The sequence below is a fragment of the Lissotriton helveticus genome, chromosome 5_1 (assembly GCF_964261635.1).
Source record: "Lissotriton helveticus chromosome 5_1, aLisHel1.1, whole genome shotgun sequence".
NCBI classification, from domain to species: domain Eukaryota; kingdom Metazoa; phylum Chordata; class Amphibia; order Caudata; family Salamandridae; genus Lissotriton; species Lissotriton helveticus.
In genome coordinates, this window is record NC_136065.1 from 1,223,546,857 (window position 1) to 1,223,563,188 (window position 16,332).

The 16,332-nt window shown below is 47.1% G+C and overlaps 1 protein-coding gene across 4 annotated transcripts in view; it reads right to left on the reverse strand.

Annotated features, from left to right (window-relative positions):
* ATE1 (arginyltransferase 1) overlaps positions 1–16,332 on the reverse strand; it is a 489,063-nt gene that overhangs the window by 396,861 nt on the left and 75,870 nt on the right. For all 4 annotated transcript variants that reach the window (XM_078643941.1, XM_078643939.1, XM_078643940.1 and 1 more), the window contains exon 4: positions 14,034–14,137. In XM_078643941.1, coding sequence (XP_078500067.1) covers positions 14,034–14,137 — 104 coding nt within the window. The remainder of the gene's footprint in view (positions 1–14,033; positions 14,138–16,332) is intronic.

Here is a 16,332-nt window from a genome sequence, read left to right on the forward strand (position 1 = left end):
CTCGGTGTTCGTTCCATTTCCCCCAAATCTTGGACCATTTTTTGGGGCAACCCCTATGCACATATACCTCCTTTTCTGCTACCATAGCTGTGTCCATGTCGTTCCCCCACTGCGCGCGTGAGGGCACCACTCCAGAACCCCACTTCCTGGCGATGTTCCGTTTCGCAAGAGCTAGACCCAGTGTAGCCCAAGTCTGCAATCCTCGATTCATATCAGTAGGTGACCAAATATTTAACAAACATCTAGGTTCTCTCTGCAGTTCCACCCCAGATGCCTCTGAGATTTCCGATAGAACTAGGTCCCAATATGACTGTATCCTTGGACAATCCCATAAGATGTGAAAGAATGTACCCGGGGAGCCACACCCTCGCATGCAATTTGGGTCTGGGGTGCGGCCCAATCTATGTAAGAGTGTGCGGGAATAGTATATTCTGTGTAATATTTTTGGTTGTACTAGTTTAAGCCGAGATGGTATGGAGGCCTCTCTAGGCGATGCTAGGGCATGTAACCAATCTTCATCCTCAATATCTCCTAATTCCACCTCCCACTTGCTACGGAGAACTACCATGGGGTCCGGGAGATTGTTGATTACCTTCCGGTATGTGAGTGAGATCGCTTTCTTGTCTAGGTAGTCAGTGAGGAGTCTGTCCTCTAGGGGGGAGGATTCTGCGAGTGTTGTACCTGTCGGAATGGCGTTCTGCAATGCGTGTTTGATTTGCCCATAGCGATACCGCTCCGTGTCTGCCATCCCGTATTGTTCTTGAAGGGTGTGGAACGTGATGACTTCACCCCCTTTCCACAAGTCACCTATCTTAGAGATGCCAATAAGGTCCCATTGCCTGAAACCCTTAGTATTTGCCAGGGTACCCAGACTTCACGTGTCCCAAAGTGGTGTGGCTAGTGTGAGCACTCCCTCCCAACCCAGGGCCCTCTGCGCCGCGTGCCATATCTTAACCGTGTGGGCTGTTGGCCCGGTAAATGTGTGGCGTCGCTTGTTGGTATAGAGCGCCTTCAGAAGCTGGTCTGGGGGCAGTACAGTCCTGTCAAGGCGGAAGGCTGGGTCTTGTTGTGGAGCATGTATCCACTGGTTCACTACCATTAATTGCGCCGCCCAGTAGTATAGTTTGACACTGGGTAGGGCGATTCCCCCATCATACCAGGAGCGGGACAGTTTGGAGTGTGCTATGCGAGCTGGTTTCCCGTCCCAGAGGAGGGTAGAACTTTCTGCATCTATTGATTTGAAATATGTGAGAGGGACCGGGAAGGGTGTGTTCTGCAAAACATATAGGAATCTTGGGAGTGATAACATCTTAAATAGCGCTGCCCTCCCTAGCAGTGTCAGTGGTAAAGAGCGCCAATGGGTGACATCTGCTTTCAGCCTCTGTAGAGGTTTCATCAAGTTTTCTTCTATAAAAGTCGATTCCTGTGGTGTGATGTAGATTCCCAGGTATTTGAAACCTCTAGTGACCGTTTGTAGGGTGCAGTCTGGAGGCAGCATGGGCGGTTGACCTAGTAGGACATACAGGAGCGATTTTGTCCAATTAATGGTATAGCCTGACACCTCTCCGTAGATTTTGAGTATGTCCATTAGGGCTGACAGGGATGAGGTAGGGGACATTAGATAGACCAGTACGTCATCGACATATAGAGAGATGCGGTCCTCCCATCCCGTCTCCCAAGTTATCCCCCTGATTCGAGGGCAAGACGGATTTTCACCGCTAGTGATTCCAAGATTAGTGCAAATAGGAGTGGGGATAGAGGGCAACCCTGTCTTGTTCCGCGCCCTAGTGTAATTGTACGTGATGTATGGCCATTTGCAACTACTTGTGCCAGGGGGGCAGAGTAAAGGAGTCTAATCCATCCACCAAACCTTGGGCCAAACCCCATTTTCCTAAGTACTGCAAACAGGAATGGCCATTCTACAAGGTCGAAGGCCATTGTCGCATCCAGGGAAAGAATGGCTGCATCTTCCCGCAGCATTGGAATGCAGTGCATGACTCCATGAATACGTCACAGGTTAAGGGATGTATTCCTTCAGGGCATAAAGCCCGATTGGTCCGGGTGTATTAATGTCATGAGGTGGGGCTGTAGTCGGAGGGCTAGGAGCTTTGCTAGGACTTTTGCGTCTACGTTCATTAGGGAGATTGGTCTATATGAGGACGGTTGATCGGGTGGTTTGCCAGGTTTGTGCACTGAGATAATGGTGGCCAGTCTTTGGTCTGTCGTGAGTGTGCCGTTTTCCAAACAATCATTATACATGGGAAGCATGTATGGAATGAGCTGTCGAGCCAGTGTTTTATAGAGTTCAACTGGTAAACGATTTGGACCCAGGGCCTTTCCAGTGTGCAGTGCCGCCAGGGCCTTCCCCAATTCCTCCCCCGTTAAATCATCTTCAAGCGCTTGTGCGTCTTCATGAGACAGTGTGGTCATGGGTATGTCTTGGAGGAATGCCATGCTGTCCTCCTCCATCACCCCACAGCGTGCGGTGTATATGGTCTCGTAGTAGGTGGCTAGTTCTTCCACTATGCGAGTGGGAGATGTCGTGTGTGTGCCATCTAGGAGTTCCAAGGTAGCAATACACCTATTTGCCCTGTCCTTTCGCTCAATCCAAGCAAGCATTTTCCCCGTTTTGTCCTCCAATTCGTAGACCCTATGCAGTGTGTCGGTCAGTCTCGTTTTGGTCATGGCCTCTGCGTATGCTCTGTATTCCTGTGAAGCCAGTGTTAGGGTGTGTGCAGTTTCTGCTGTGTTGTCCGATGCATGGGCTAGTTCTGCGGTTTGGACAGCTGTTTCCAGTGACTCAATGGTTGCCCTTTGTTCTCTTTTGTGCCTCGTGATAGTGGAGATGGCTTGTCCTCTAACCACCATCTGGTATGCTTCCCAGAGGACTGAGGGGGAGTCTACTGATTCTGGGTTTTCGTTAAAGTAATGTGTGGTGGAGGTTGTTAGGGCCTTCAAAATCGTCCTATTTTTTAGATATCCCGGATATATCGGGAATATTCTTTGTCGCCTAGTGGGTTGCGTCGTGTAGCTGTGTTGTATCGGGGAATGATCCGATATCCCCCGGGGGAGATGTTCTATGACCGTTATCTTCTCAGGGGGGACCGCTAGAGTTAACATGTAGTCTATCCTGGAGAGACTATTATGGGCTCCCGAATGAAATGTGTATCGGCGGTCATGGGGGTGTTTAAGTCTCCACATATCCACCAGACCCAGTGCTTCCAGGAAGTCTTTAAATAGGTGATTAGATCTAGTGGTCTCACGAGGAGGTTGTCGATCAACCGCTGTGTTCAGTACTGCCTCCCATGATTAGTTCCCCTTCTGGGAGTTCAAGCAGTAGATTCCCCAGGTCCTGGAGAGCCTCTTGGTGTAGTGCTGGGGGGATGTATATCGATAGTATATTGTAAGGCCTGCCCTCCCATTGACAACTGATCGCTGCAAAACGCCCCCTGTCATCGGTCCAAGTGTGTTTGATTAGGAACGGAGCGCTTTTTTGGACGAGAATACCCACCCCGCGGGAGCCAGAGGAAAACTCTGCATGTGCGACCATCTTGAAGCCCCACCGATTAAGTGCCTTGCATGCTGTCCCCATCAGGTATGTTTCTTGCAGCAATGCCAAGGTGGGTGCTTTCCTCTTCAGATATTGGAGGGCCAGTCCCCGTTTAATTTTATGTCCCAGTCCGTTTACATTCCAGGAAATGATCGTTAGTGGGGGGATATCAATGGTTGTGATAGCGGGTCGAGTGCCATGGGGTCATGATAAGCCATAGTCTCCGGTAAGCAAGTATATTAATGCCATCTGGGTTTACATCCGGATCGAGGTCCGATAGTCGTCAGTGCTCAAGGCACCTCCTAAGGCCTGTACTGGTGTGCAGATATGGTGCGTGTCGTGTCGTGTCGACCGTGATCGGCCGTTCTTGCACGTTCTCTCCAGTCTGGTCTGCGTGTGTGGTGCGGAACCAGGGTGTATGTGGTGCGTGCCTAGAAAAAGCTAACCAAGGTAGGAACATGAAGCTAGAACTAAAACAAAGTAAACTCAAATCCCAAACCCCCCCACCCTGCCTCCCTGCCCGGCGGACAATAAACCTTCCACCTCCCCAACTGAGCAGAGTGCTTATAGTCTCAACTTTTGAAAATTGTTCCTGGGGGTGAGACTTCTGTGTCCTCTGTAGAGCCCTCCCCTCCGAGAGTGACCATGCAGTGCCATGTGTAACTAGATGTCCTACCTGCATGGATCTTTTTCGTGCGTAACCAGAGTCTCACTATATTCGGCCAGCCGCAGTCAGTGGCTAGCTGCCTCACCACCTCCCCGCGAGCCTGAGAATCTTATCCTAGATAAAGAGGAGTGGGCGAAAGTCTTATTCTAAGATATCGGCTCCAAAGGGACGGTTATTGGTTTCAGTGTCCTTAGTTTATTGTCCTGACCTTATTCTGCATCTTCTGATATCTGAGGGCTTCTGTCCCCGCGGTTCCGCTGTATGTCGCGATTCCTAGGCCCTCTTGCCGGCCTCCACCCCTCCAACCAATCCTGGGTCGCTTGCGGCGTGTCGAAGAACCATGTTTTACCTTCAGATTCCACCCGCAATTTTGCTGGAAAAATCATGGAGTATTTGAGCTCCCGAGCACGTAGTTCTTTCTTTACCTCTGTGAAGCCCCGTCGTTGTTGGGCTACGGCCACCGTGTAGTCTGGATAGAAGTGGATTTCCGCGTCATCAATTTTGACCGGTGGTCTCGTGCGCGCTGCTTGTAAAATGGCGTCACGGTCCCCAAAGTTGAAAATGCGGGCTAGTATGGGACGAGGTGGGGCTCCGGGTTTTGGCTAACCCCCAGGCACACGGTGGGCGCGTTCTACTGAAAAGTAGTTCGATAGACACTTGGGCTGCAGCTGTTTGCAGATGAGGTCTTCAACGTAGAAGTCCGGAGCGGGGCCGCGTTTGGATTCCGGTACGCCAATCAGGCGTATATTATTGCGTCTCGAGCGGCCTTCTTGATCATCCAACTTCGCCCGTAACATGAGGTTGTCGTCTTCGAGCTTTTGGACCCTACGTTGCAGGTCAGACGTGTCCCCCACAAGGTCGGCAGTTGTTTTTTCGACCTCCACCATACGGTCTGACATTTTGGCAAAATCAGCTCTGATCAGGGAGACCTCAGTGGAGATCGTGCCCATTGAAGCTTGCATTGTCTTTAGGGTCGCCATGACGTCATGAAGGGTGAATTTTTCCGTAGTGGCCGTGTCCCCCGCGGGGGGTGGCTGTGTTTGAGTAGGATCCCCCCTCGCAGTGTCCGGTGCGTCCTTATGATAGGCGTATTTCTCTAGTCTTGGGGCCTGCTGGCCTCTGGTCCCCCTGCCACTCATCCCGGGGGTCGTGGTGTTCGGGTTGGCTGGTGCAATGGTGCTTGACACACACCTGGCGAGTTTCTCCCCCCCCTGTGACCGGGAGCGCAGCATAGGATTGTCGCGGTTGTGTTAAGCTGCCGCTTATGCTTTCCGTGTGGGCCTCTGCGGCGGGCATATTATGTCAGTATTGGGCCCCGGGGCAAAGTCCGGGCTGGGACGTAGTCGGCGGGTGAGCGGGACGAGGAGCTGCTGGTGGGCCCCTGCGGCGCAATCTCGGGCCTGTCTCGTTCGGCCGTGCGTTATTTCTCCCCTCCTGCGCGGTCCCCTACACCTTCTGGGATCGCGCCGGTACTTACAGGTGCCTTCCGGGTGTTCTCTGTGGCCTGTGCGGGAATGGCTCTGCCTGGGTAGATTCCCTTGCGGCACTTGCGGGAGATGACGGCCGCTGCAGTGCCGGTGTGCTGCTGGGGTCGGCTCTCACTCGAGTCCCCTGCTCCAGGCGCTGGACCAGGCCGCAGCGCTCCACACAGTGTAGCGTCGCAGGGGAAGCACGTTGGAAGACGCGGATGGTAGTCGAGTGTAGATTTCTTTGTAGGTAGCAGGCACCTCTGCCTGTATTACCCGGGGTGCAGCTCAAGTGCGGGAAATGATGGCCGATGCAGTGCCGGTGTGCCGCTGGGGTCGTCTCGTGCTCGAGTCCCCGGTTCCAATCACCGGACCAGGCCGCAGTGTTACACACGGTGCAGCGTCGCAGGGGAAGGACGCTGGGAGACGCAGATGGCAGCCGAGTGTACCGGACAGCGAGACGCTTCTGGTCGTGCCTGTTAGCTACTGCAAATAATGCGCATTAATAGACGGATTTTGAGAGGAAGGCTCGTTAGTCACAGAGCTCTCTCAGAGTGCGGCCATCTTGGCTGTTGGCTAGCCACGCCCCCCCAAGTTCTCCATGTTTAACACTTCTGCATTCTCGCTAGCCAAAAACGAATCAAATCATTCTTTATCAGACACCTTAACTGTTAAATGATCCTTATTTTGTTGGTGCAACCTAATTTTACCCTCATTTTTAGTTAAGAAAAAAGTTTAGATACTTACAGCGAGGCTTTAAAAGGTTTCATTCAGTGGAATGGAAACACTACTACTTACTTGCCGTTTTCACATGCGACTGCTACTAGTTAAACCAGGCAGCAGCATGGAATAAAAACACCACTCGTCGAAATTAAAACACCGGTACTCCTAAGGGGCGGGGGGGGGGGTGTCACCCATTTCCAAATATAAAAGAGTAGTCCCAAAACAAAAGATTAAAATGTCTGTGTCATATGCTTGACAGTAGTTGGCCAGTGCTCTCAGGGCGGTTCAACACCCGAAGAGACCTGACATATGCATGCCCTTGACAAATGGGGAGGTTAAAATTGGGAGCAACGATGGTGCCAGCAAATGGGAATCCCACAGGCGTAAACCCGCAAAGTAGATACAGCACGTCTCTGTTCATACATGTGCACCATCTAGAGACAAGACATAAACAAGCACTAGCATAGTCAATAGGTCTCTCCTTTGGGACCTTATAAGTGTTAGCCAGAGCTATTGGCTTTGCAATGTTGCAATATTGTCTTTAAGCAATGTTGTTAAACAGTGTGGCTGCTGTGCACCAATGTTGAAAAGTTACAATAAAAAGTGTTTTAAGCATTTTTGTATATATATATATATATATATATATATATATATATATATATATATATATATATATATATATATATATATAGAGAGAGAGAGAGAGAGAGAGAGAGAGAGAGAGAGAGAGAGAGATACACGAAGAAGAAATTATGTACAACTTAACAAATGTATTAAAAATAAATATGAACATAAAAAATTGCTGGAAACTTCTTGCCTGTTCTAATGCTTGTTTTTTAATAGCTATTTTTGGTTATGCAGGTGCGGTAGGGGTGGGTGGAGGACAAACAGTGGGAGGAACAAGGTTGGGAACTAGTACCTGAATTAAAACACGAACAGCAAATGGACACTAGGGGAAAATTAACAGATGCCAGATTCCGAGGGCAGACTGAGGTGGTGCTGAGTGAGGCTGAGGTGGTGCTAAAGTGGAGATGTGCTGGTGCGGAGGTGATGCTCAGGCGACGCTGAGTGATACTGAGCTAGTGCCGAGTAATGCTGAGGTGGTGGTGGTGCTGTGCTGGTGCTGAGTTCGCGCAGAGTAATACTGAGTTGGTGCTAAGGTGATGCTGCCCTGATGCTGAAGTGGTGCTGCTGAAGTGGTGCTGCATTGATGGTGGTGTGCCGAGGGTGTGCAGCACTGATGCTATGGTTGTTCTGCACTGATGCTGTGGTAGGGCTGTACTGGTGCTGTGCTGGTGCAGTGATGCGGAAGTGGTGCTATGTTTTTGCGAAAGTGGTCTGTGAAAAGAGACCTTAAATTCCAGTTGGAGTGGAAGCTCAGTGGGTTATATCAGAAAACCAAACACACTGAAGCTTCTAACAGTGAGTACAGAGAGGGAGTTCGAAAGAGTTTATGAATAAAACGAGCAGAAGACTAAAAATAAAGGAAGCTATAAAAAAGGAGCTGAAAGGTAAGAAACAAGAACTTTGCAATACTTTTTAGTGGTATTAAAAGACAGATTTGTATTTTGAGGTACAATTATACAGCCTTTCTTACAGACATCCCATCACTTTTAGTAGTATCTGAAAAATAACAAATAGGATATTTATTTGCAGACTGTTACTTTTCGGAAGACAGAACACCTCCAGCTATTCCAGACATTTTGCTTTATAGTAGGTTGAATTCTGGGACTTGATTTTTCACTTTTACGGCTGAAGGTATCATACATAACATGGGACACTTGGCGCTATGCAAGCTCTCAATGTTTCACAAACAGAAACTGAATGAATTATTCAAGGCATGTCAATATTAGTCAAACTCCTTTCTAAACCTGCTGTCTTCAGCATACGCACCCCCCCCCCCCAGCCCAGCTGCAACCCGGTATCCCAGTAATTACAGAATGATTACCTGCCAGTAAGAATTTTTAAGGTACGTATATGACAATGTTCTTTAAATCAATATGCCCAAGGAATAGGACTTGGAGCCTATCTGCATAATTCATACTTAGTTATACTTCATGGAACAACATTCCCAGTTGCAGAGTGCCCAAGCAGCGCCACCACATTTTAAGTCACAAGAACCTAGTCATTGAGTTTCTTTGCATTCTGGTTTGTGCAGTTATAAACTTATAAGCAGAACTGCAACTGCTAGAATGCAAAGTATTTTAGTTGCAGTTTCAAGTTAACTCGTTTGAGCGCAATTTTGAAATGATGGTTCTGTTTCATTTTTAAAGCGAGTCATCCAAGTCACAGAAACCCAACTATCAACTAACGTGTTTTTGAAATTTTGTCTGCGCGCACAGAAGAAAAGAGGAGATTTTTCTAGTGATAATTAAAACTGCATTTTGAAGCAGAGTTTATGTATTCTATTTAGGAACAATTACTCTTCCATTGTTGTCTTTCACAATTTAAGTGCATTCTGCTTGAGCTGCTTAATTGCATACAGCAGACTCATGTGTTCCTCTCTCGTGCCCCCTGGTCTCCCACCAGTACCTGTGAATTAAAGGTTTTCACCTACACAAAGACACAGAAAGAGTGAATCTTCATTTGTCGTCCTGCTGTTCCTGCACAATCTGCTTCAGGCAGTTGGATTTATCACGGCTTTGAAGATTCACCATGGCTCTGTTGGGGGAGGGCGGCATGGTGATTAAGGGCGAAAAGTGTGGGACGGAGAAGGTGAAAGGCCTGCCTGAGACTAACCAGATGTGGTAACATTCATGTAACTGCAAAAGCAAACAAGCATTGGCATAGCCAATAGGTCTCGCGTTTGGGACCTTATAAGTGTTTAGCCATGCAACACTTGGTTGTTGCACCAAGGATATTGTGTTGGATAACGAACACTTCTAAGGTCCCAAAGGTGGGACCTATTGGCTATGCCAATGCTTGTATCTATGGTGTTCACCTTCATCATGGTGCTGGATCACTATACAAGAATGGAAACTGAGCAAATACACAGAGTATACCGAAGATGGGCAGTCGTTTTAAAGTTTCCGCAATCATGCTTTATACTAACAGGAGACGTTCAGGTCAAGCATGCTAAATGTCATACAGACTAGAAGTTAGCTTATAATACTTTCAACTTGCCTTGAACTCTTGTAGGGACACGAACAAGCATTTTTGTGTTGGTAGAATACTCCAGGTTTTTGGGACATTGCACGAGTGCTTCATAGTAGAGCAGTTCTTGTACTTGTAAATTTCGAGTACTGGGGGCATTTTATCTAGTGCCCAAAAAAAGGCTACAACTTACTCAGAAGTCAGCTGCCCATGATACTACTGGAATTGACGGGGGGTAGGTAACATCAACCCGGTTGTGAATGCCTTACACTCTCTATCAGTGCAAGAGCATTGGATGCACAAGCATTATGCCAATTTCAATACGTTTTTTTAGAGCCTGTCATTCTAGAGACATTACTAAGCATTATTACGATACACAGAAGGAGAGGGAGGTAGAGGGTATGTCAACTAGGTCCGCCCTCCTTAATTTATGCTGAAAAAGAAAACCCGAGGTCACGGGTTTGAGGACCTAGTCGAAGGAAGAGGCTCCCAATCGTTATGATCAGAGGTTGCCTTCAGGAAAGAAAAATTTCTTTCTGGAGTCCCCTCACTCACCAGGGTTTCCCCAGGGTGACATGCTTCATCATTGGGGCCATCCCAGTTCTCTATGAACTGGGGCGTGCTACGACTGGCGGAGAATACGTAGGAACACTTATAGTGGAAGACTATGTGTAGTGCGCAGTGTGGGGGAGTGGGTGAAAGTGATTAAAAATACCTTGTTAGTGGGCTTAAATACTTTATTATCACTCCTAGGTTGGTATATCTAAAAAGGGGGTGTTACACGGAAAAACCTACCTGTAATGGGTAGGAGTTCAGTGTAAGATCAACATGTTTCGAGCCTACCCCTAGCTCTTCATCAGGACCACACAGGGACCAGCCCTGTGTTTGTCCTCAAACCTGTGACCTCGGGTTTTCTTTTTAAGCATTATTACGGTCAGCCTACGTGGTTCTACAAAACAAGAACCCTAGTAGTTTCCATCACTAGCAAAGTTCACCTGGCTAGAAGAACTATCCCCACGCACGCAGCAAGACTCTTCTAGAATGCCCCCTCTGCAGAGCTGCGGAACCAGTCAAATCACACAGCGTTTTAGGATGACGCGGATGAGCTGGAATTATCTACTCTGTTTTAAAATCTTAGCTACAAATCTGTCTATTTTCTCTGTAATGACGAAGGCAGATGTTACACTTTACCAGCGAATGAAAAGATCTATAATGCAGTCAACCGAAGTTGCACCAATGAAGGTCTGAGGGGCGTGCATAAAGGACTTGAGAACAGGCTGAACAGCTCTGAGGTGGGAGCTTGGCAGCTAAACCATCTGAGCCATGAGGGAGTGTGTTGTAGTACCCGAGTTCATATTGAGGAAAAGGAAGTGACCCATAAGATGTCACAAAGACTAATGGTCTTCAACACGCAAGTGATACCACAGGGCAGCTGGAAGGTGGGGCCCATATGCACCTCATAAAAAGAAAGGTCACATGGTTGGTATTGAACCAATGGTGCAATATGGAAAAAATGATGTGCGATTCACATAAGAGGGGACTTTGGTCTAGAAGTTGGAAGAGAAGGTTCAATGGAGACAAATGCAGAGTCACAAGGCAAAGAGAAGTATTTGTGGTAACAGAGTCGGAGACTGGGGGATATTGACAACCACCTCAAATTCCAGCACACGTCGAAAACATGGCTCTTACCACTCATATACCTTTTCAAAGTAGGTAGGTGAATGATGGACTGCAACTATTCAAACACTAACATCTCATGCTTTAACCACAGTTACCAGTTTCCCACATATTTGGAGCACATCTCTAAAAACGTAAGCACCTCATTCATCACCACACATATACGCCAAACTGTAACCATATCAACCCCACATGCGGAAAGTGGTGCCTAACGCACCAATGTCAATCGGAGGGCTTTGCGCTTTATCAGGGGCACGATACATGTATTCTACAGGCCTATACAATGCACATTGCAATAAACTGGGTGGGAAATGTGACATGGCCACGAGGACAGCAAGAGGAATGACTAATATGAGGGGAGCAAGAGCTACTGGGGAAAGGCTCAGTGAGCAAAAATCTGGGAAGCTGCCGCTCCCTCTGTGCACAGGGTAGTGATGCCACCCGCAGAGCAATGGCCTGCCGTAACTACAGAAGCTCTGCCTGGGGTTCTGTGCCACTGATGAGACCCAAATCAGCGTTCACCCGGGCGGGGGTGGCTTGTGCTCCCTTCTGGAGGGGGGACCGGGCTCTCCTGGCAGTTTGGGATCTGTACTATCCCCAGGAGGGGCAGGGTGAGTACTGATCTGCATAAGGCAGGCCGTTGTCCAGAGTTGCCCAGTGGGCGAAAAACAATAGACTAGAATGTGGCCTTAGCAACAGCCCATGGCTGCCATTAGTTCTTCACTCCATCCATCACCTTCTTCTTGTGCTGAACTACACAGCGGGCAGCAAACGAAGAACATGTTCTGGTCATTGGCAGAGACAAAGACTGGAGACCCGGACGCAGGGCTATGGAGCAGGGTTGATACACAGGTGCCGGAGGACTGGCGGGACAATCATGAAGTGCACTGCAGAACGGCTCCTGTTCGTGGCATTGCGTCATGGGCGGCAGCTTCTCCTGTCAGATGTGCACGTGCTTTCAAGTCCTGCCACGGATGGCTACAAGGGGGCGCACACGACCTCTCCCTTGGACAGCACCAGCAACGCTTCACCCGCTCACTAGTGTGACTTGCCCGATATTTGCGAAGTTCTGTTTATTTGGCCATCCAAGCGGCATCTCCATCCGGGGAACATTTTATTTCCTAGTTACAGATAAGGATACCGCAGTGACCTTCGCACGGACAGAGCTCGAGCCTCGCCGGCCCCACCGTACTTTTCAAAATCGGAGCAGAGGAAAAATGGCACCACGGCAGACATATTAAAATACTTCCAGGTACGTAAATGCAGGCGAACAAGTGAAAAGCTTCAAGAAGATGTGTGGCTCTTGCCAAAGGGTCAGGCACGGACACACGCAAACTCAAGAAAAGCACATTTTTATTTTATTTTCACAGGCGCGGCTGTCAATAAGTGGCACTGCCTTCTAGAAGAGCTGAAGGTCGGAATCAGTGTTAGATGTTTGGACCGGCACTCATTTTTGGGGCTTATTGTTCACTATCAGACTTTGACAAAAGCAGTAGAAAGGCAGAAAAGGGAGAAATGAGGAGGAGAAAATATGGAAAAAGTGACAAAAGGGAAGGCATAGATTAAAAAAAAACGTCAACAGTGAGATAACAAGCGCAGTCGTCATGGGACGGACAGAAGATGTGCACGCGGGGACTGCCTTTACTGGCGGCGGGAAAAAAAAGTCCCCAGTGTACCACGTTGCCAGTAAAGCATCCAATAACCGCTTGCACATCTTCTGTCTCCCCGCGTGCACGCTTTGGAATCCGTATAAATTCCAAAAAGTCTTTGTCATGGCGAGAGCAGCGCATGCGCCCTGCTGTCAGACGAGACCTAAAAACCTGCAAGATACAAATCCACTAAAACAACGCTTTGAACAAATGATAAAGAATTGTGAAAAGAAGATGTATATTTCTTGCTGTCGGTTGTTTGTGTGTTAGTTAAGACTGTGCGAAAACTTCTTTTTTTATTTTTAGCAAGAACTTTGGCAACAAAAGAAACTACAAGTGCGGCACGGTGAGGAGGATTGCATCTGAGGCAGAACTCCACATAAAGCAGCAGACAGAGAGAAGTAGGGTACTGCAAATCACTGGGCCATGGCAAGACTGGGTGGCTGACTGCTCAGCCAGGGGAGATTAACATCAGACATGGCAGCTGTTGTGAGCATAGACTAACGAGGAGAGAGGTGGCTGGGGTATGGGGCTCCCACTTGCCCGGGGATTTATTTTGAAACATACATTTTGTTCAGTAAGTGTGACTCCTCATGAGACCTCACTCGGTGTGAGGGGCCAGACAACTCTGTTCCAGCTGGATAGGGATGCGCGGGAGCTGGGCGCGATGGACCAGGAAAAGCAGTGCAAACTTGAGGTGGTAGAGGAGGGTGAGACCAGGAAACGCAAGCCGAGGCCAAAGAATAAGTAGTGCAGCAAACCTACTTACATGGCCAGAATGGAATGCCTCTAAGTAACAGAGCCAGTCACTAGGGACAGGACCACCCACTGAAAGGAGGGACAAGTGTGAAAACTGGCCTCAGAAAAGAAGGGAATTTAGACAGGCGCACAAAGTAACCAATTGGGTGCGTGGGGTGTGATCAATGCCAATAGAGAGATTATCCCAAGCCTCGCAGAGCAGCGCATGCGCTGCTAGGCTCGACCTAAAAAGGCATCAAAAGACTACCACATGTAGTCACTAGATGGCAAAAGAAGCAAGAAAGTTCTATACTGAGAAAATATGAAGATTGAGAATCACTGAGGAGCTCACAGACTTTATATTCAATCAATAGCAGCCCTTACTTCGCTAGACCACAAGCGGAACACAGTGAGGCAATAGTGCATCTATTTGGTCCCTCTCACCAGTGCGGCCTAAAGAAATAACTCACCATCATGTGGGGGTTTTGCAGCAGAGTCCTTGCTCAGGTACTTCAGCATCTTCTTCAAAACTTTCTTGTGGGACTTGTGAGGTTGAAAGTGCAAACAGGAACATCTTTAGAATAGAACAAACATGTTGAACTGTGAATTTTAACAGAGAAGTGGACCATACAGTTAAATCAAGCAAGAGCCCAAAGGCCATACAAATTATTATGTTGCACACTGTGAATAGTTATTACAATAAATCACAGTTACTTTAAAGTAAATAAAAGATACTCAAATGAAAAATAAATCCTTAGTCTCATAGGGAATGGGCAGAGGGACTCATGAAAGAAATAGGCATTGGCAAAGTCAATAGGTCTCTCCTTTAGGAATCAATTGCTTTTGGTGTTGCTATACAGCATTGGAATGATGTGCAGCACTGTCAAAATAAAAAATGTAAATTAAAAAAAGTGCAATGGTGGTTGCCTTATTCCGATGAATCAAAACAGGTGTGTGCCAGTGGAGCGATGCAGGCTCCATTTCCTTTTACTTTTTATTTACCAATCCTACTCGGCGGACTGGGGAAAGGAATGGGAAAAGCAGAACTTAGAGGGTGAGTAGCACAAGAGGGAGAATACACCAACGGAAGCACATACAAAGACAGGGCAACACTGAGCAAGGGGTGGGAGGATAGAAGCACACGGATGATACGGAGCAGCCAGTGAGAAAGAAACACGCAGACAAGAGAGCGCAACAACAAGTAGGAGGGTTAAAAAAGCATATAATGGAGACAGCTAGAAAACACGTGCATTTGAGGAGTGTACAAGCAATAAGAAACAAGAGAGCAGAGAAAAGTGAGAAAAGCAGACGGACGAGAGACAGCAACATTTTGGGAGAAATTCAAAGGCAGAAAAACGGCAACTTTCTAAAAGTGGCATTTTCAAAACTGCAATAAAAAAAAAAATCTGACTTTACCATAAGAGTATTTTTATTACAATTTCAAAGATACCCAACATGAACTGATTACCTGTTCCCATTTTGAAGTTATTTCTTATTAAATGTAATATGGTAACTCCAATGTTAGCCTGTGGGAGAGGTAGGCCTTTCAATAGTGAAAACGAATGTTATTGAAAATGAATGTAATAGTTTTTCACAATCAGGACATGCAAACCTTAAAAGTACATGCCTTACTGACAAAATAAACTACACACTACCATCTGGGCTGTCCAGGGTCTACCTTAGGGGTGGATTTTATGTATTAAAAAGGAAGGCTTGGGCCTGGGCAAAAGGTTTATTTTGTCAGGCCAAAATGGCAGTTTAAAACTACACGCACAGGCTGCAATGAAATGCCTGAGACATGTTTGATAGGGCTAACAAAGTGTGGCAAGGTCAGTGCTGCAGGCCTACTAGAAGCATTGTATTACAGGCCCTGGGTACACATAGTACCACTTTACCAGGGGCTTATAAGTAAATGAAATATGCCAATTGGGGATAAGTCAATGTTGCTATGTTTTAATCAGTGAGCATATGCACTTCAGCACTGGCTAGCAGAGGTAAAGTGCACACAGTCTTGAGGCCCGCAGAAAAAACAGATCAGCAAAAATGGAGGAGGGAGGCAAAAGGTTTGGGGGAAGAGCACCCTAAGGCTGACAGCTGTAACACATACCAAAATGGAATGTGTGAATTTGAGATGAAAATGTGTGCATTTTCAGAACTCATAAGTTGATGTTTGGAGAAAAATTACTAAATTCCCCAAATATATTTAAAGCGGTTATTGAAGTGATAAAGTATGTAGTATTGGACAGACTCATTGCTAATACTATTAGCTTCGTACCAGGAGCTTTGCAGCTATGGCTGTTTTGTTTTACTCATGAAGAGCCATCCACATTGACAAACCCTTCTTTCAATTACTGCTGGCAACCATGTCTGCTGAACTGATCACTGCTAGTAGTCCTGCATATTGTGGCCACTAATGTAATCTAGTCTTAAGTAGTCACTATTAGAAAGCTAATAATATTTATATGTCAGGATGACTTTCATTCAATAAGAGTAACTCTTTATACAGAAAGGTTTGGAGACTCCTGGTCTAGATGCAATGGATGAAAGAGGAGGATTGGTAATTTCATACTGGATGCCAACAAGAAAAGGTGTGAAGACCACATTGCCCCAATTTCTAAGCATCAGCACTCCCTGTGTCACATAGTGATATACATTCACACTACATTATCACATAATCTCCTGCTCTAGAGCAGAAATGTCGAATGTAGAGCAGAAAGATCCAGATCAATGCCAGGTTTTCATGATATCCACATAAGATAAATACTAATA